The 20,864-nt window shown below is 39.0% G+C and overlaps 1 protein-coding gene across 2 annotated transcripts in view; it reads right to left on the reverse strand.

The window, feature by feature from the left end:
- Positions 1–20,864, reverse strand: part of LOC149154718 (uncharacterized) — a 161,237-nt gene that overhangs the window by 107,613 nt on the left and 32,760 nt on the right. For both annotated transcript variants that reach the window (XM_089439200.1, XM_089439199.1), the window contains exon 2: positions 15,655–15,799. In XM_089439200.1, coding sequence (XP_089295326.1) covers positions 15,655–15,799 — 145 coding nt within the window. The remainder of the gene's footprint in view (positions 1–15,654; positions 15,800–20,864) is intronic.

Here is a 20,864-nt window from a genome sequence, read left to right on the forward strand (position 1 = left end):
TACCTCAGAGGATGTGTTTTGTATATAAAAAACAGACCCAAAATCAGTAGGATTCCAATGGACGTCAAATGATGTATCGAGGCCTTTGACAGGTTATGGAAGGCACCTTTTACAGTTGAGTGGATCTCTTGAGTTGTTGATCCTTAACGGCATTCCCTATTTTCCCCAGTCTCGGTTTCTCGCCTACCGACCACAGGGTGGAGTGAGTGTTGTCAATTACGTCCTTTCCAACCACTTTGTCCTCTCCTTTATCCACAAACTTTGGTGACCCCCATTGCTCTAGCCAACTACATCTTTCATCTTTCTCCCTTCGCGCTGACAACCCCCCTAGAACCTCACCCACCTTCACTCGAGCCCAACCAAGACCACCATTTTCCTTGATAAGGATGATCCTGACATCTTTATTTCCCTTATTCGGCAAAAGCTCCCACCCAAACCCACTTTCTCACGCCTCGAATCGATCAATGCCAAGTATACCTGTCCTTCTTCTGCCATTTGCGATGTTTCTCTCTAGTGTTATTCACATCACACCACACCCACCGCGCCCCCCTGAAAACTAGATCTTGTCCTATGAACAAATGGTATGGCAATGACTACAAACTCCTCCACAGCCAACTCTATCATGCCTTTTCCCATACCACCCCAACCTATCCTCATCCTAAAGCTTCCTACAGTCATTCGCTTCAACATAAGAAACACCTTCCCTCATCACTCTCCTGTCCCTCGTGGCCCTCAATCCATGTTTACCCACACTTCCTCCTTGTATGATATTCCTAGACAACCCATCATCCAAGTTACGCCACCCCCCCACCCCACCTTCTTTCCATTTACTCTCCTACCGGGATATTCAAGAGAGTGTTTAGAACAGTGTGGAAAACGTCGGCAAAAAATCAAGATTAAATCCCAAAAACGCGATTTTTTCGGCAAAACGATTTAATCGGCCGATTTTTTGCAGACTTTTCCCTCCCAAAAAAATCACAATTAAATCGAAACTTTGAGAGTCGTAGTAAGCTTGTCTTCCAGATTAATCACATCAGTATTATTTGGTCGACGTTTGGAACCAGCGAATGTGGTTCATCCTCAAGACAAAGGTGAAAAAAATCAAAGGATCTTAATGAATAAATAGCAAGGATGCATCAAGGATCAGAATTAGCCATTAGAAAATTAGCTGTTACAAATTAGCCATTAGGAACTTAGTTATCTAAATAATAAAATTAGTATATTATTATTTATTTATTTATTATTATTTATTTTTTTAATTCAAATTAGTTATCTAAATAATAAAATTCTTATTTTTAAAAACCATTCAAATGACTAGTTATTATAAAATTAACTAATAATTATATTTAAATATTTATTAATAATGAAAATATATTATAATAACCCAATAAGAAGTTAATAATTAATAAATAGAAAGACCAAGTCAAACATATTAATAAAACAAAACTCTATTAAATTATTGTATATATTATTTAATTATTAATTATATAAATTAATAAATGGAATATATTAAATTATTGTATATATTATTTATTTATTACTAATCTTGAGGGGAATCTATATATTTTGGACTAACTTTATTCTTCATTCAATAATTATAAAGATAAAAGTAATATCTAAGAAATAATCTAAAAGTAAAATAATTACCAATAGTTAATTTAATAATTATATAATTAAAAAAAATGAGAAATAATCTAAAAGTAAAATAATTACCAATAATATTATTAAAAAAGATATAAAATAAATCATGACAAAAGAGTTGGAATCTAGCTCTTACTTAATTTCCACCCATCATTCCTATTGAGATTTTTAGCATGTTTCTCAATCTCAATAGCTTCTCTTAGCTTCCTATGATGGAAATGATCAACCCTGGCAATGACCCTTGCCTCCTCAATGCACACATGGTGCTTATATTTCTCTGCATGTTCTGCAAGCGCTAAGGAGCGAGATCAGATGTGCCTTGTGTCTACATCATGCTCTTGGATTCTCTACTTAATAGAGCGATTGGTCTCCCCAATGTAGTGAATCCCACAAGAACATGGGATCAAGTAGACAGCTTTCATGTCTTTGGGGTCAATAGGGTCCTTAACTATTCCGAGATAATTCCTAATGGTATTAAGGGACTTGAAAGTAGAGGAGACATTATTCTTCTTCAAAATATGGGCAATCTTGTCCGTAGTCCCCTGGATAAATGAGAGTTGCACCATAGAGATAGGGTCTTCACTAGGAGGTTTAACCGTCGGCTCTTTGCGGGCTCTTCGGAAAGCCTTGAGACCTGCTATAGCCATTCATTTCAAAAAATTTAAGGAGATGAGACTTTTCTTCTTCAAGATGCATTTCATCATAAATTCTTAAAGCACAGGTGGCTAGAGTATTATGAACCCCGAGTTTTTGAGCAAGAAAATGATGAGAGTTGGAATGGAGATATTGCTCTGTGTGCGTCTTCTTGCAAAAAACTTGGTGAGAGACAGAACCATCATTCATCTTGGATAGAAGGATGTCTAAGAAGGGAAGACACCCATTCACTTCAACCTCCATCGTGAATTTGATAAAGTCTGACAAAGAATTAAGATGGTCAAGAAACATATCCAATTTCTCGCGGCCGTGAGGCCAAACGACACAAGTATCATCTACAAATCTCTTCCATTTCTTAGGGCGAAATGGAGTTGAAGCCAAGGCCTTAGCCTCAAAATCCTCCATGAATAAGTTAGCAACGAAAGGGGAAAGGGGAGAACCCATTGCTACCCCACAGGTTTGTTCAAAGAACTCACTTTGAAAACTAACAAATGTAGAGGTGAGGCAAAGGCCAACTAATCTAGCAGTGTCATCATCAGTGATCTTATTTATGACATTAATGGCCTCCTAAATAGGAATACAGGTATAAAGGGAGATAACATCAAAGCTCACTAACAAATCACTAGGTTCGAGTGTAATATCCCTCAATTCATTAACAAAGGAAGCAGAGTCCTTAATAAAGGAATCGATGCGACCAACAAAAGGTTTGAGCTTTTGAGCTAAGAACTTGGCTAGACGATAAGTAGGCCCACCTATTGTGTTAACAATAGGTCTCCAGGGGACCCCAACCTTATGAATCTTGGGAAGGCCATAAATCCTAGGGCTAAGAGGATTGCTTTCAATAAGTTTCTCACAAAGAGGTTTAAGGGTCTTAATGGAATTAATGGCGGTAATTATTTCTTTGTTAACTTTTTTAATTGAATTCTTTTTAAGCTTCATGTAACTGCCACTATTAAAGAGATGGTCAAACATTTTATTCGAATAGTCAGATTTATCAAGAATGACAACTGCTCCGCCCTTATTAGTTTTTAGGATGACAATGGCGAGGTTGTCCTTTAGAGGTTTAAGGGCAAGAAATTCATCTTTGCAAATGTTTCTTTTGGGAGGTTTAGCCTTCCTAAGAACGATCACATAGTCTTGCTTTATAACTTCTTTAACGTTATCAAGAAGGTCCTTTATACCAAATCCAATATTGCAAATAATGTCATTAATAGGAATCTTATTGGGGGCAAGGGAAAAATTTAGACCCTTATTAAGAAGCTTAAAAGTAGAAAGATCAAAATTTATACTCGAGAGATTAATAACATTTTTAAAGGAAGAAGAGAAATAATAATAATAATTATTATTATTATTATTAACTTTATTGTTATTATTATTAATAGCATCATTATTATTATTATTATTCATTCTACTATTATTATTATTATTAGTTTGAATAAATCTAGAATTGTCTAAATCCCTAATCTTAACAAAAGAATTGAACGAATTTTTACTGCTCTAACCATTATTACTTAAATTATTATGATTCAACACTTTTTTATTAGCAATGTTTATGAACAGAGGGGAGAAGACTTTTTGGGGGAAAGAAAGGATGGAGCAACGAAGAATTGGGAGTTGAATAATGAAGAGGGGAATCAGGAAGCTGGTGGAGCGGCAGGATCGACGCTGATGAAGAAAGGGAAGACGGGAGAGTGCTCTCATTTGCCAGGCTCGAGGAAGACACCAGGCAATTATCAATCATCGAAGAAGAGGGGGTTGAAGGAACTACAGGAAGTTGGGGAGAGGATGCAAAGGAGGATAAACGAGCACGCTGGGGAGACGACGCAGAATGCTAGGAGGAGGATGCAGAGGTGGATGAAGGAAAATGATGGGGTGAAGATGTTGAATGCACGGAGAGGATGACTCACTATAGTTATTAAACGCGGGACTAGACAGATCATTGTTGATCTCGTGGGTTATAGAGGTCAATTCGATGTTGACCACTGCTGGCGAATCGAAAATGTTCACGAGAGAGTCAACCAGTGCAGGAGAGGAGTTTACATCGATTTTGTTGCTGCAAATCCGGTGCAGAGACAAAACAGACAAATCGATCTCTCCTACCGAGATTGAGGAAGGGGATCCAAGGAGAAGAGACCTACAGTGAGTAATAGCCGGGCTGGAGAGGGGTTTCTTGCCTAAGGCCGACGGATCAAGAATGATATATGATTCGGAAACAGCAGGACCAGAAGACGCTAAATTAGAATTACGGGAGGAAACTAAAACATGGTTTTGAACCCAAGCGCCAAGGGCCAAGACCTGTTCTTTATTTATCCGACTAAATGCTTGATGTGCAAAGGCTTGACAATCTTCAACTGAAGAAAGGACTCCTTGCAGCGTGCCAAATTTTGTCATTTGTTTCTTTTTTGAAAGTTCTTCCAAATGAAGAGCTTTAGCAGTGGAGCTATCTTCAACAACTCTCCAGAGAGAATTAGACAAGCCATTTGCTAGATCTAAATGAAGAGAAAAAAGCTTGCAAGACAAGAAATCAAGAACCCTTCTAATTTTACAAATTTCAGACTTAATTAGAGCTAGACTTGTTTTAAGAAAAATATACCTGTTCTTGGAATTATTTAACTGATGATTAATACGAGTGAACACTGGAATCACTGATGCATCCCTGCAACGTTTAAGAAATGTAAGATCAGATTTTTTCTTTGCAACTTGAAGTCTAGCCCGTTCAAATTGACGAGCTTTATCAGCCATTTCCCTTCCGTGTAGAGCTATAATGTTAGATCTTGAGCTTTTGTGATCCATAATGTAGTAAGCTTGTCTTCTGGATTAATCACATCAGTATTATTTGGTCAACATTTCGAACCAGCTAATGAGGTTCATCCTCAGGACAAAGGTGAAAAAATCAAATGATCTTAATGAATAAATAGCAAGGATGCATCAGTGATCAGAATTAGTTGTTATAAAATTCGTTGTTAGAAATAGTTCGTTAGGAACTTAGTTATCTAAATAATAAAATTAGTATATTATTATTTATTTATTTATTATTAATTCTTTTTAATTCAAATTAGTTATTTAAATAATAAAATTCTTAAATTGAGCTCTACAACCATCAATGGCGAACGCTCCCTTTCTGTTTGCAGGGACTTTCCCCCAGGCTCACAATCGATCGCTCGAAGGTGGTCGCAAGTTGGTAGGCGTTCCCTCTCTCCTAGGAAAAGAACCACGTCCGGAAGAGGTAACATTTTGTTTTATTCATTTACAAAATGGGTTTCTTTGGCCAAAACCACACCTGCATGCACTCGGACTTCTCGGCGGGGGCAATGTCCTCCTGTTTACTTTGCCTGAGCGTCTATCACGATTTCTCTTGCCACTGCTCAGTTGGACGGTGGCTTGGGCACCGGGCATGCCGAGATTTGTTGTCGTCTTACCACTACCTGTCCTACAATCGCCACCCCTGTCAACAGATTTTTCACCAACAGGCTGCTGCGAGCATGGATACGAGAAGAAGGTCATACAGCGTCCTGGCTCCAATCTGTTCTGGAAAAATCTCGTGCACGGCAAAGGGAGCCAACTACAGTGGGCCACATAAATCTTGGCGTTGTGACAGAGTACACAAAAAATGACCTAAATAAACCAAATCTGGAAGTAGCAGGAAGCGGAAAATATATAAAAAGCTGGGGTGCAGTGAGGTTTGAAGGAAGTACGCCCATATTAACGGATTGTGGCTCCAAAATGACTGATTCATACTGCGTGGGTGAAGAATGGATTAAAATCTTCGTCAAAAAGACAGGGGGCAGCCATCATTGTATGAGGCTCAGAAAGGGGCTGAATATACAGGAGCTAAAGAAGGAAATACATAACCAAATTGGGACTCCCACCAAATACCAAAACCTGATATTCTTTGGTCGCAGTCTACAGGACCTCCTCTCACTTCAGGAATATGGTATCAATAATGATTCAACCATTTTCCTTAATCTGTGACTGCGTGGAGGATGCAATGGAGACAGCTCAAAAAACACAGGCTCTTTTCGAGACGCAGTCAAGGGAAAAGGAAAAATGCAGCATAAATCAGCACCAGCACCAGAGTTACCAGGTCCCTATTTAGTGGAACAAAAAATGGAATCCCCAACGCTCCAAGTACATCTACCAGAGGTAACTGAACTACACATTGAACTATCCAAAAATGTTGTCATTTGTAGATTTAATGGTTTCTGGCCAAAATCCGATGCTCTGCATCATTGGATTTACTCCACATGGTCAACAAACTGTGATATACATTTATGCTCAAAGGGATTTTTCATTGTTAGCTTCAGCACAGAACAAGAACGAGACAATATTATCAATCAGGGGCCTTGGTTTTGGGGCAATGTTGGCCTCTTCATCACTCCCTGGTTTGATGAATTTGATGCAAACACTATGAAAATTTCCACAATGCCTGTTTGGGTGAGGCTCCATAACCTCCCTCTACACTTTTGGCATTACAAAGTTTTATCAGCCATTGGGAATTCCCTGGGGAAATTCCTAAAAATTGATGAAGACAGAGTTAGCAAGGGAATCATCACATTTGCCAGAATATGTGTAGAAGTGGACCTGAGTCAGGGCTTGCCTGATCACATCACATTGAACTACAACAATACATTGAGGACTCAACCGCTCGACTATGAGAATACTGCTTTCAGATGCCGCAGCTGCCTGCAAACTGGACACCTCCAATACAATTGCCCGCTGACCAGAAAGGACTCCAAAGGAAAAAAGAAACAACAAAAAAAGCCCAAAGGATGGCAGCAGACTGACCTGATGGAAGAAGAGGAGGACTTGCAGTCAGAACCTCCAGAGAACCAAATGGAAACTGGTATTTACTCGGGACAGAAACATAATCAGGATGAAACTACCCCTGATGCTCATATGGAGCCAAATAATATACAACAGCATCAAGAACCTCAGCTGGAAGTAAGTGGAATAAAAAGAACTCATGGATCGGAAGGATCTGAATCCGACAAGGAACTACCATTGAACACACTGGATAACCAGCTGGCCATAATTTCACCCACTCCCGAATCGGAGGGTTGGAGAAGGGTGGAGAAGAAAAAGGGCAGAAAAGCATAGGCCTGCTGATATTTATTTTGCTTTTTATTGTATTTTTGTCCTTTTCATGGACAGCCATCTCCATATGCTTATAGCATCTACAACATGTAATTTTTTCATATGAATAAAATTACGGACTTTTTCCACGGGGAAAAAAAAATAATAATTTCTTATCTTTAAAAACCATTCAAATGACTAGTTATTATAAAATTAACCGATAATTATATTTAAATATTTAATAATAATGAAAATATATTATAATAACCCACTAAGAAGTTAATAAATAAATAAAAAGACCAAGTAAAAACATATTAACAAAACAATACTCTATTAAATTATTGTATATATTATATAATTATTAATGATATAAATTAATAAATGGAATATATTAAATTATTGTACAAATTATTTATTTATTAATAACTTGAGGGGAATCTATATATTTTGGACTAACTTTATTCTTCATTCAGTAATTATAAAGATAAAAGTAACATCTAAGAAATAATCTAAAAGTAAAATAATTACCAATAGTAATAAAATAAATAAATAAATCACGATAAAAGGGCTGGAATCTAGCTCTTACTTAATTTCCACCCATCATCCCTATTGAGATTTTTAGCATGTTTCTCAACCTCAATAGCTTCTATTAGTTTCCTATGATGGAAATGATCAACCCTGGCAATGACCCTTGCCTCCTCAATTCACACATGGTGCTTATATTTATCTGCATGTTCTGCAGGAGCTAAGGAGCGAGATCGGTTGTAACTTATATCTGCAGCATGCTCTTGGATTCTCTGCTTAATAGAGCGGCCGGTCTCCCCAATGTAGGGAATCCCACAAGAACATGGGATCGAGTAGACACCTTTCATGTCTTTGGGGTCAATAGGGTCCTTAACTGATCCGAGATAATTCCTAATGGCATTAAGGGGCTTAAAAGTAGAGGAGACATTATTCTTCTTCAGAATATGGGCAATCTTGTCTGTAGTTCCCTGGATAAACGGGAGTTTCACCTTAGAGATAGGGTCTTCACTAGGAGGTTTAACCCTCGGCTCTTTGCGGGCTCTTCGGAAAGCCTTGAGGCCTTGAGACCTGCTATAGCCATTCATTTCAAAAACTTTAAGGAGATGAGACTTTTCTTCTTCAAGGTGCATTTCATCAGAAATTCTTAAAGCACGGGTGGCTAGAGTACTAAGAACCCCGAGTTTTTTAACAGGAAAATGATGAGAGCTGGAATGACGATACTACTCTGTGTGTGTCTTCTTGCGAAAGACTTGGTGAGAGACAGAACCATCATTCATCCTGGATAGAAGGACGTCTAAGAAGGGAAGATACCCATTCACTTCAACCTCCATCATGAATTTGATAAAGTTTGACAAAGAATTAAGATGGTCAAGAAACATATCCAATTTCTCGCGGCCGTGAGGCCAAACGACACAAGTATCATCTACAAATCTCTTCCATTTCTTAGGGCAAAATGAAGCTTAAGCCAAGGCCTTAGCCTCAAAATCCTCCATGAATAAGTTAGCAACGAAAGGGGAAAGAGGAGAACCCATTGCTACCCCACAGGTTTGTTCAAAGAACTCACCTTGAAAACTAAAGAATGTAGAGGTGAGGCAAAGGCCAACTAATCTAGCAATGTCATCATTAGTGATCTTATTTATGACATTAATGGCCTCCTGAATACGAATACAAAAGCTTAAGATCTAATATCGGGAGTCGACCGAAAAAGTCGGTCGTCTCTCCCAAGCCGCGGATAAGAGGCCGAAAAGGCCGAAAAAAACATATTTCTCTGTTGTTTTTGCTCCCATTCGTCCCTGTGGAGAGAGTAGTTGTTTGCCATTACCCTAGAGGAGGAGATTTGCTAGTTTTGTGGTGGGGATTTGGAGATTTGTCCATTGCTCAACGTGAGAGATTCAAAGTGTCGAATTGTTGCTACCAAGTATGTATTTTAATTTCTCTCTTAGTCTTTTTTACACAAATGGCTTCTTAAATCTTTCTATAATTCTATTAGTTTGTTTATATCTTATTTTTGCCTAGAATTTTTAAAGGGAAACATTGTTTAGAATCTAAATTGAAGCAAAGCTTCAACTTTCAAGAATAAAATGACAAAAATTCAAACCCTTGTTTACTAACACTGAGTGTTTTCAAGTGACTGAGAAGAGGCATTTAAAATCTAAAATCAACAATTGCATTTGAGTTTGCTTCTTATGTGATGGGAAATTTTTAACTTGTTTCAATTTTTTGTGCCTAGGTTTAAATTCAAGTTCACAGTTTAAAATAAAATGCCAAGGCTTTTGGACGTTATGTGGGAATATGGTGAACCTGATACTATACCCGAATCTAGGGGGATCAATAGAATATATTTGACTTGCAAGTTGTGTGGCAAGCATATGTTAGGAGGTACCAACAAATTAAAATCCCATTTGGGGCAAATTTTGGGGCAAAATGTTGACCTTTGCCCAATACGTCTCCAAAAATCATCCGACGGGCCATTCAATCATTGATGGATAAAGAGGAAGACACCAAGGCAGCACTAAAAATCCAACTTGTAGGCGCCTCAAGAGTGGGGGGAATTGAGAGTAGCAGTGCTTCTTCAACATCACCTTCCTCACCCATATGTCCCAACCCCTCATCTATCTCATCTTTTTTGTTCCTAGAACCACACCTAGTGCACAACCTGGCCCCAAATCAGCACTTTAAAAAAAAAAGGAAAAGGCAGAAGCTGACAGGTTGGTCAGTAAGTGTCTTCTATGGAGTGATGTTCCTTTCAACATTGCCAAGACAAACCCATTCTACCAACCTATATTTGATGTTGTTGTTGTCGTTTGCCCAGGGTACAAAGCCCCCACCTTTGCAAAATTGAGATGGCCTCTTCTTCAAGATGAAAAGACTGATTGCACTTCTAGATTGGAGGAGTTTAGGGCATCATGGGAATAAACTAGATGCACAGTCATGTCAGATGGTTGGACTAACCAGAAGGGTAGGACCCTTTTTAACTTCTTGGTTAGTTGTCCCAAGGGGACAATGTTTATGAAATATGTTGATGCCTCTGCACACATTAAATATGCACATTTATTATGTGAGTTGTTAGACCCCTCCATTCAGGAAGTAGGCCCAAGCAATGTTGTCCAAGTCATAATGGACAACGTTGCAAATTATGTTGCAGTTGGCAAGTTGCTTATGGAGAGGTATCCTAACTTGTTTTGGACACCTTGTGTTGCTCATTGCATTGACTTGATGTTGGAGGATATAGGTAAGATTCCTATTGCGAGGGATATTGTTGAATCATCCAGGAGCATAGCAAAACTTATATATAATCATGCATCTGTGCTTAGCTTGATGAGAAAATTCACCTAAAACAAAGAGTTGGTGCGTCCTGCCATTACACGATTTGCCAATACTTTCATATCTCTTCAGTCTCTGTTGAATTCTATGTGGGATGTGAAGAGCATGTTTCTTTCACCGGATTGGCGTGCTTTATCTATTAGTCGCAAAGCAGAGGGAGAGGGCATATGCAGACTAGTTTCATATGATCAGAGCTTTTGGGCAAGAGTAGAGGAGGTGTGTGCCATTTCAGAACCTTTGGTAAGGGTTCTTCAGTTAGTAGATGGAGACAAGCCCGCAATGGGCTACTTGTATGAGGCCATGGATAAGGCCAAAGAAGCCATTTGTGCTTATTATGAAGATAAGGGAGACCAGGGGTTAGAGAAACAACAGGTCATGTGGAGAGTGATTGATGAGCGATGGAACAATACCCTCCATCGCCCCATTCATGCTGCAAGTATCTACCTCAACCGCGCATTTTCTTACGCCTACGGTTTCAGATTTGATGCCGAGGTGATGAACGGATTCTTCACTTGTGTCGAGAGGATGGTGTCATCTGAGCAAGAACGTGAAGATATTTCTAATGAAATGGAGGTATATAGGATGGGGGGTGGCACATTTGGTTTTACCATGGCTATTAAGAATAGGACAACCAAAATGCCAAGTAAGCTTAGTTTGTTTCAAACTTTCAAGTTTAGAATTTCAATGTTTTTTTTTTATGTTTCTCATTTTCTTTTAACTTGTAGATGTTAGGTGGACAAGCTATGGTGGCAAAGTACCCCATCTCCAAAAGCTTATCGTTTGAGAGCCCAACCAAACATGCAGTTCCTCTGCGTGTGAGCGCAACTAGAGTGTATTTGACAAAATACACAACAAAAAGCGCAACAGGTAAAAAAAATTCAGATTAAATTTTTTGAATTCATTTGATTATTAAAATAAAATTTTCTAAGTACTAATTTACAATCTATGACCCTAATACAAATTAGAGTCCCAACGCCCAAATGACATGGTCTACATCCACTACAATCTTCGATTGTGGGTGAGACAACTTCAGAAACCTCCTGATGTGGAAGCCATCTCATTGGACAATATTTATACCACTGCTGCATGGAGGGTCGAGACTGAGAAGTCGACCATGGACTCGATCCCAGATTGGTTAGATGTGGATCCAGAGGAGGTAGCAGTTGCAGGGGAGGGAGAGCCAGAGGTAGAGGAGGAGGAGCAACATCAGGTTTAGGAGGCAAAGCTAGATGAGGATGATGAGGAGGAGGTGACACCATCGAGGATGGGCAGCAACAGCATAGGACAGAGTACACCTCTTTTATCGGCTTCTAGAGGATGATTGACTCCATTTGTATTTCCAGGGGTTGGGCTTTCTTCCTCTAGAGGAAAAGGCAAAGCCATTCCCTATTCCCGTAAAAGGGGAAGAGGATCTCAGTGACTGATTACTTTATGACATGTAGATGACTCATGATATATATTTATTATATTTTTTTTTTGATATTTTGACACTTGAGAGTTGAGACTCAGACAAGACTCAAGATTCAGGAGTTGATTCACTATTTTGATATGTGATGTAGCACTAGACTTCATTTACATATTATATATTAGCTTTCTTTACATGTTGATGTGGAAATTCATTTATTTGATGTTGTGGATACTCTAGATGTTAAAAATAAATGAATACTTTTGCGTTTTTTTAATTTTGCAGACTTTTTCATAAAACTCCCAACTTTAATGAGTTTTTCAACTTTTGGACCCTTGCTGATTTAATCCAGACTTCGACTTTTTCCACATTGGTTTAGATGATGAGACAAGTAAAGCAACAGATGAGGAAGTATTCCAAGCAAACTTGTTCAAGAAAGGTCTATGTGCCATGGATAGCCAACCAGATGACTTCTTCAGTCATGTTGTCCATGCAAGCTTCCCACAATCTTAGTCACATCAAATTATCCACCTGATTCACAAATCAAGGTCTAGTATGGACCCCAAAACTATAGGATGATCATGGTAGCCCACAGATTCTTTAAAATTTAAGCTACGACACTCCACATGATGTTTTGAAGGGAGCTTGAGAAGATGCAACTCATATCCAAAGGATAGGTTGGTTTCCAACCCATCATTCTTACAAAGTTAAAAATTTATCCCTTTCAGCTCGAGACAGTGTTTGGCCTCGTCTCTCTCTTGCAACGGATTCAGACCTTTTCCAATACAGCAAAGGGATGGGACTAGTACCCGTACTTGGCCTAATGCGCATTAGAGTCCATTGCATCCATCCGTCCTCTGGTTCATTCTCGATGTTGGTTTATTGGTGTCTCAAATCTTCTAGGATCCATTGGCATTATAATTGATTGCCTCCCCCTTTCAAATATTCCATAGATACACCTAGTCACCTTCTAACTACACAACAAGAGTTGAGCATGATCATCGGAGTGGACATCTACAAGCAACTTGTGAGGTTCACTTACATCGACCCCCATAGTGGGTTACACCCAAACATGGCCTTCTACGTTGAGCACTTCACGGTTATGAGAGACGGACTTATTATTCGACCTCCTCATACATCTCGCCACTGGATGCATGCTCTTCAGGTACCCCTAAGCCAGTTTACAATTGAGTCTCACAGATTACGGATTGAGAGTGACCACCAGATTAGCCTCTCAGACAAGACATGCAAGTTGAGCCATCTACAAGAACTAAACACTGGGGAGCACTTCATCTTCCATTGCCCAACATATTATGAGATTTGAGTGCAGTTCCATTGTCTTTTCCACAAGATACAGACACTTGGTAGATGCCTGGACTTATATATGCAAGAGGTTGTTCGTTTTCGCGCTTCCGTCCTTCAACCACATCCACTTCAGAGATCGGCTTCTATTTGGCAGATTACCTACTTTTTTAGGGTGCTCTTGATTCAGGGCACCAAGCGAGAAATGGAGACAAATGATTCCAAATCAGTGAGGACATGGGGCTCCATCCCTGCCTTAGTGAGATCCCAGAGGCACCCGAGAGCAAACCTCATTCCACAAGTCAGTTCAGTCGCATGTTGACACATTTTAGACCTCATAAAGAAGCCCGTCCTTACAGACAGCCGCACAATATTCGCTTGAGCCCTCCGCCTTGGTATTCTTCCAGGCAGACATCTATGTTGAGTTTCCTCCATTCAGCCTCAAATGTTAAGAGAGAGAACTCTAGTGATCTAGGACTACCTCTTATAGCTAGTACTATAGGCCAATCAGCCACTCATCTTGCATATCCTTCCCCTGGATGGCCTCTTCATTCTTTTGAGTTGGCTGTCTAGGGTTTTAGATTAGTATGCTCTTTTACTTCCTGAATTTTTCTCTTACATAGGAGCCACTTTAGCACTCCCACTTTGTACCAAGATCATTGTACCTGTCACAATCCCATTAACCTTCTTTGTGGTCCTCGGTTGGACATTAAAATTTTTATCTTATCTCATTTTATCTACATGTTGTCTTATGAAGTGAAAATGTATCTCAACATGCTAAGTAAATGTGGAAGAATAGATCCTTGGCCAGTTTGACCACCCGTTGATTGTCACAAAGTAGTGATGTTGGATCTATCTATTGCATCTTCATGCCGAGAAGCATCCTCTTAAGCCAAAACTACATCAAACAATCCTCTCACTACTCGATATTCTACTTCTATCAACAAAAGGGTTATTGCATGGTGCTTCTCATTGGTCCATGTGAATACGCTAGTGCCAGTGCTAAATAAATATACAGAAGTTGGCATTCTATCATCCACACAACCTACCCAATCTGCATACCCACACAACCTAGGGCCTTTGCTTCTACTATACAAAATGCCAAAGTCGAGTTTCCCTTTCATATATCTTCACAACCTCTTTGATATAATCCAATGCTCTTCCTTCCACACTGTCATGGATCTAGAAAAGAATCTCACAATGTAACTCAACTCGAGCAGAGTGGTCGTAACATATATCAAACTCCCCACCAGCTACATGTAGACTGACTCATTAGCTACCATGGAGTCAATTTTGGAGAAAAACTTTGACACTTTCTCTAAAGGTGTAGACAAAATTTTGCAATCTATCACTTTGAACTTGTCAAGCAAGCATTCCCTACATACCATGTACCAGGAATGGCTAGGAACATCCCCAAAGGAACTCTCATGCTTGGATTAGGTTCTCAGTTGTGTATGTTTCTATATAATATAGCTTTCGTTCAGATTTCAAACCAGCCCTTGTTGAACTTCAAGAACATAAGCAAATTCGAAACATGGCATGCTGTTTTTAATATTTATCACTCAGTTGGAGAGTATAAGTTGATGATATCATTATCTTGGGAATATGGCTGTTTTCTTCCTGATGCTTGACAACATGTTAATTCGTCCATCTATTAGTATGTTTTCTAGTTGGGAAGGTATTGCAGACATTCTAAAAATCACCATCAGTTAGAAGGACTTCCTCTGTGAAGTATACACTCAGTTGAAAGCAGATTATGTTGGAGAAAAGGAATGCATATACAGGAAACCATAAACGAGCAAATGCAACCATGAGAGCATCAACATGGAATTGTATTCATTCAACCAATGTTGACAACTATAATATCAAACTCAATCATTTTTATTAAAGAAAAAGGTAGATATTAGCAATGATTTTCGACAGAGAGACAGGTAATTTTATCAAGACTCGACAAGAGCAACTACTGCGGACATTTATATCAAAAAGTCATTTTATTGTGTGCCAAAATAAGTAACACACATGAAATAATTTGCTCATTCATTTCTTCCTTCAAATCCATTTAACTATGAGAATTTACCAAGATAATCTTCTTCACAACATATAGTTTTGTCATGATCAAGAACCATCATTATTGCAATTTGTAATTCCATTTTGTATACAGACTCGATGCATCAAAAGATTTACACCCAACTGTAAAACAATATCCATACACAGACAGAAAAGAGCATTACTTGTATTCTGCACGTGGAATGTGCCTTTTGCAGCTTATGCGTCCATATGGCTTAACATTTTTCTGCCACACAAAGTTAGACGAGGAGTATTTTGATGGAGTGAGTTTTACCACACCATATTCAAAAGATTTACTAGTAGAAGCACCTGCATGCCAGATACAAGGAAAAGATTGCTTAAAGGAGGTCTTCAGTAACAATGAAAAAATTATGTACAAACAACATAAAAAGATTTACAAAAAATACCAAAATACAAAAAAAGAAAACTTACTTCTCATACATTGTTATTTGATATTTATCATTTAAAGCTTTTATTATGAAGAATATGAAATTTAACACTGAAACTAAATTGCAACAAACCATTAACAGAAGTTTATTAACAACCGAAATAACTAAAGTGCATATTTTAGGCCTACATTCAAGACAGCCTACATCATAGATAAATACATAAGCAACTTTTTATTAAAAAAATAAATAAATATGTAAATGCACTGATTCCTTATGATGCCACATTGTGACTATATTTAGCTCAGAGAGTCAATTTTCAAAGCTAGTAAATAAATTATCTTTGCTTGCTTGGATCTCAAATGAACAGATTCTACCTTGTGTTGGAAATTGGGTAGCTCAGTAGGTATTTCCAAGTGGTGAAAACCCACCAAAAGTTGGTTGGGAAAAGTACCCAAGTGGTTGGGGTTTTGACCCAAAGTTGTGGGCTTGAGACCCAAGTTAATTAATTTTTTAATCCAATTTGTTAGTTAGTAAAATAGGGGTTTCTTGATGGACAAGGAAAACCCCCAAGATCACTCACACAAAAGTATAAATAAGAGGCCAAAGGAGAGGCCTAGACACAAGTGGAGGACTTTCACTTGTGGAGAGAGGGAGGCTAAAGGACCTAGTCGTAGATCTGCCTTAGAGGAGTTGCAGTAGCAAGAAGAAAGTCAGATCTGAGTACTGAAAGGTCAGATCTGCAAGAAGAAAGTCAGATCTGCTTGAAGAAAGTCAGATCTGAGTGCTGGAAGGTCAGATCGGCAAGGAGAAAGTCAGATCTGAGTGCTGGAAGGTCAGATCTGCAAAAATAAAGTCAGATTTGAGTGCTATAATATCAGATCTGCAAGAAAAAACTGAGACCTGAGTGCCAGAAGGTCAGATCGCTAAGAAGAAAGTCAGATTTGTGATCTGAAGAAGCAGATCTAGCAGATCAAGAGTCTGTAGCAGCATGTAGACAGAGGACAAAAAGGAGTTGTTCTCTGTGTGATCTTGGAGGCAAAGGACAGCCAGAAGAGCAGTGGACAAGAGGACTAAAAGGACTGAGGATGAAGGACGAAGGACTGCCTTCAGCAAGTAAGTCAAGACTTGTCTCTGTATTTTGTTGGGCAGATTGTAGATATGATGGAATAGATCTCAAGCCCTAATTGTATACTATGTATACTAGTTGTATCAGAGATCTGAAGGGCCATGATCCCTGGTATGAAAGCCATATTTTTTTTTATTGATGGACTAATGAGAAACGAGATTTGGTTCAATATTCTTGTGTATTGTTGTTGATTTCAATGTTGTTATATTTTCCGCTGTGCACAGTGTTTTTGTGTTGGGCTTCTCTAGTGCATTGTATTCCTAGCTAGGGCAGAATAAAATCACGGATGTTGATAGAGATCCAGCACTTTATTGAAAAGTTAATACAACCTTAGAGCTTATAAAAAGATGCCCATATCCCTTCTATATTTAATCCTGCAGGATACATTGAGAGACAAATAGTGTGGTCACACAATAGATCTTCGTGGGGGGGGGGGGGGGGGAAGCCTAGCTTCTTAAAGATACAAGCAACAAGTGACATCTGCAAGTAGCTCCAAGAGAAAGCAGCATAGAAAATAGGAATTTCATTCTTAATTTCATGCTGCACAGAGGGGATGCAAAACTATCATGCTGACCTTGACATGACCATCCTTGACTTACCTGACTTTGAAGGGGACCTGCAATACTATTCACACCATCTACATACAACATAAACCCTGCTAATCTCACAGAAAATATGGTTCCCAGCAAAACACTGAATTACATATAAAAAACATGACACTACAGAAGGTCACAAGTTACACAGAGAAGCAAAACAGACACTATCCTCTTCTCTTCCCTCACTTCCGGAGCATTGGCATACAAGCCACTCACCTTTTCAAATAGAGAAACTAGTCCCAATATATCTTCATAATATTGGCACACCCAACACACAAGTAACAATGGCATTCAGCTAATTATCGATTATTACCCCAGACATAGAAAGGCTCCTCCGAGCTTACACAATGGTTCTTCGGAAGACCAATTCCTCCCCACTGCCCTATGCTACAATCTTCCAGTTTAAATTAATGTTGCTTGAGTTTCCAGAACTTAAGAGAATCGAGAACCAGGACATGAGTATCCAATAAAGTAAACTTCTGCCCAAATTTACAGGAAGCACCAAGCAGGGTGTGGCAAGAATATATATTTAAAAATATTTTTAAAAAATGAAAAAACAACATTAATATAATATAAAATGATAAACCGAAGCCATGAAGTTATATTCTTATACAATTAATATTTAATAATAAAAGGTATTCTCGTATCTAATACAACTTATATGAAACATTAAATTTACTAAAATTTATTATCTAATAATAAATTAACATATAACAATACATTATATATAAATCAAAGTTATATATACAAAGTAATATAATTGAATACTAATATTAACTTTATATTAGGGGTGGCATAAGCGTGGGGGCTGGGGGGGCGATCATTCATGATCCTGATAGAAAACGAGAATGAACCTTTGCCTCAGGTCTAGGAACTTCATCCGATAACCAGGCTGAAGCCTAATCTCTACTCAGGTAGCCTAGCTTTTTAAAGATATGACTCAGGAGCAACCAGTGACATCTCTAGCTCGAAGTGTGAACAGCATAGAAAATAGGAATTCCATTCTTAAATTTCATGCTGCAGAGTCCAGAGAGCGGATGAAAAAGGATCAAGCAGATCTTCACATCACCAACCTTAATTTAGCTGCCTTTGAAGGGGACCTGCAATACTATTCACACTGTCTCCATATTCACAACATAAACCTTGGTAATCTCACAGAAAATATGGTTCCCGGCAAAACAATGACTTACATAAAAAAACGCAACACCACACAAGGTCACAAATTACATAGAGAACTTAACTAAGGCAAAACAGACACTATCCTCTTATCTTGAGTCACGACCGGAGCATTGGCATACAAATGACTCACCTTATAAAAATGCTGGAAACCAAGAAATATGCTAGAACACACACATAAAAAATGCCAATTATTTTTGGATAATTGTCCCGGAAAAACCCAATGTGGGAAAACGGGTGCAGCAGCTGAGAGTTTTATTATTCTGCAGCAGTGAAATTATGAGTACAATAAAATGACGCCAAACTGGCATTTTCTATTTGAGAGAAATACTGGCAAAATTTACTGAGGGAAATTTACCCTCCTCCACGAGCAATCTCAACTCAATCTAGCCACTCGAACTGGCTCTCTTGTTGCCTCTGCGCAGGCCCTGCGTCACCTCTCCACAAGCGTGAATCTTGCTAACTTGGAACTGGCTCGAATTAGCTACTGATTGACTACTGCTGGTAGGGAAGCCTCTGACTTAGCCCTCTGGAAATATTCCCGACCACTAGCACCTGAAACTGCCACTGCTCCAGCTAAATCGAATGCCCTCTTTGAGGCCTTGCACAACCTCCTGTAGAAATAATTCAGCTTTCTCTCTTTGCCTCTCCAGAATTGGAAAACTTCCTCCAGATCATTGTCTTTTCCCCTCTCTAGCTCCATGTTCCCTCTCTGACTCGAACTCTGCTGCTAGCTAGCTCAAACTGCCCAAGGAACTTGATTGTTGGCTCTCTTTTGTATGTTTCTCCATCTACCCATCGACCTCCTTTTATAATATCCGGTTGGGACTTCAACAGCCAAGATTAAAACTTAATTGATGGTTGAGATCATCTCCAAGTCGGTCCGTGTGAGTTTTTAGAGAATTCTCACCTTTCTCAATTAATTACTATTAATTAACTAGTTTTCCTAAGTCTAACTTAGGAAAAATTTAAATAATGGTCAATTAATTTAATTGAGCTATCTCTAGGTGGAATTTTCAGAAACGATTTTTGGGTTTTGGAGAACTCATGTGTTTTAGCCTCTCCACAAAGTTTAAGACTAGAACACCATCCAATGCTACAAAAACTAACACTCCCTCTTAGCAAGGAAGGTGTTCTCCAACTGTGTCCATAACATCCTCCCCACGTTGTTGATGTCTGACAACTGTAGTTGCCTGCCACTGTCAACCAACACTGTGCTAACTCTGATTAATCTGCTATCAACTGTCGCTGAACCATGCTGCATCTGTGTCGCTGTTGACACTGCATTATACAACTTGTACTACTGCCAACTCTACATCTGCACTGCAACCCAACTAACACTCCCTCTCATTGTTGTTGTTGCTATTGCAACTACTACAACTAAGAAGCATCCAAAATATTGAATCAATTGTGTCTCTATGCTACAATTGTCTCTTGAGTCTCTGACTACTACTAGCCTTTGCACTATACACTGGGAAATCAACGTCGTTGTTGACTCTGCATTGTGCCCTCTGCACTACTACCAACATTGCATTGCGCTTCTCAGCATCTGACTGCAACTAGTCTGCAACTGTCCCTCAAGAACTGACTGCGCCATCTAACATTGATCCATCTGCCACTGAATATTGTGGGACCCTGTAACAAGGATAATGATCCATGAGAAAACACCATCTGATGCTTACCTCAATAGACCCTGCCTAGCTCTGCGCAACTTTGAACTCTGATCTACTCATATTGTTGTTGTTGCAGCTATGTTGCTATCTTTGCATTGTTGTTGCAACTACTGCAATAATGAATCTGATCTCCCCAGATCCTGAAGCACTAGCTTCCATAGGGTTGCTCCCTTTGAAGCTAGACTCCCTCTAAGTCTTGATCTCCCTGTCGAAAATCTCTCTACTCCCTCTTGGCAACTCGCACTGTCCTCCTGTACTAGAAACTGGACTACGTAGTTCTACATTGGGAATCTTCTGGCTGGAACTACTCCTTCTACCTACAACTAGGTAATTGGCATTGCATGTGCCACTGCATCTAGCTCTGCAATTGTCTCACCTGTACTGACTGCAACTAGATATACAGTTGTTATCCAA

This window comes from Pinus tabuliformis, chromosome 9 (genome assembly GCF_031772625.1).
Source record: "Pinus tabuliformis cultivar Carrire ecotype Pingquan chromosome 9, CPIR1, whole genome shotgun sequence".
In the NCBI taxonomy this organism is placed as follows: Eukaryota; Viridiplantae; Streptophyta; class Pinopsida; order Pinales; family Pinaceae; genus Pinus; species Pinus tabuliformis.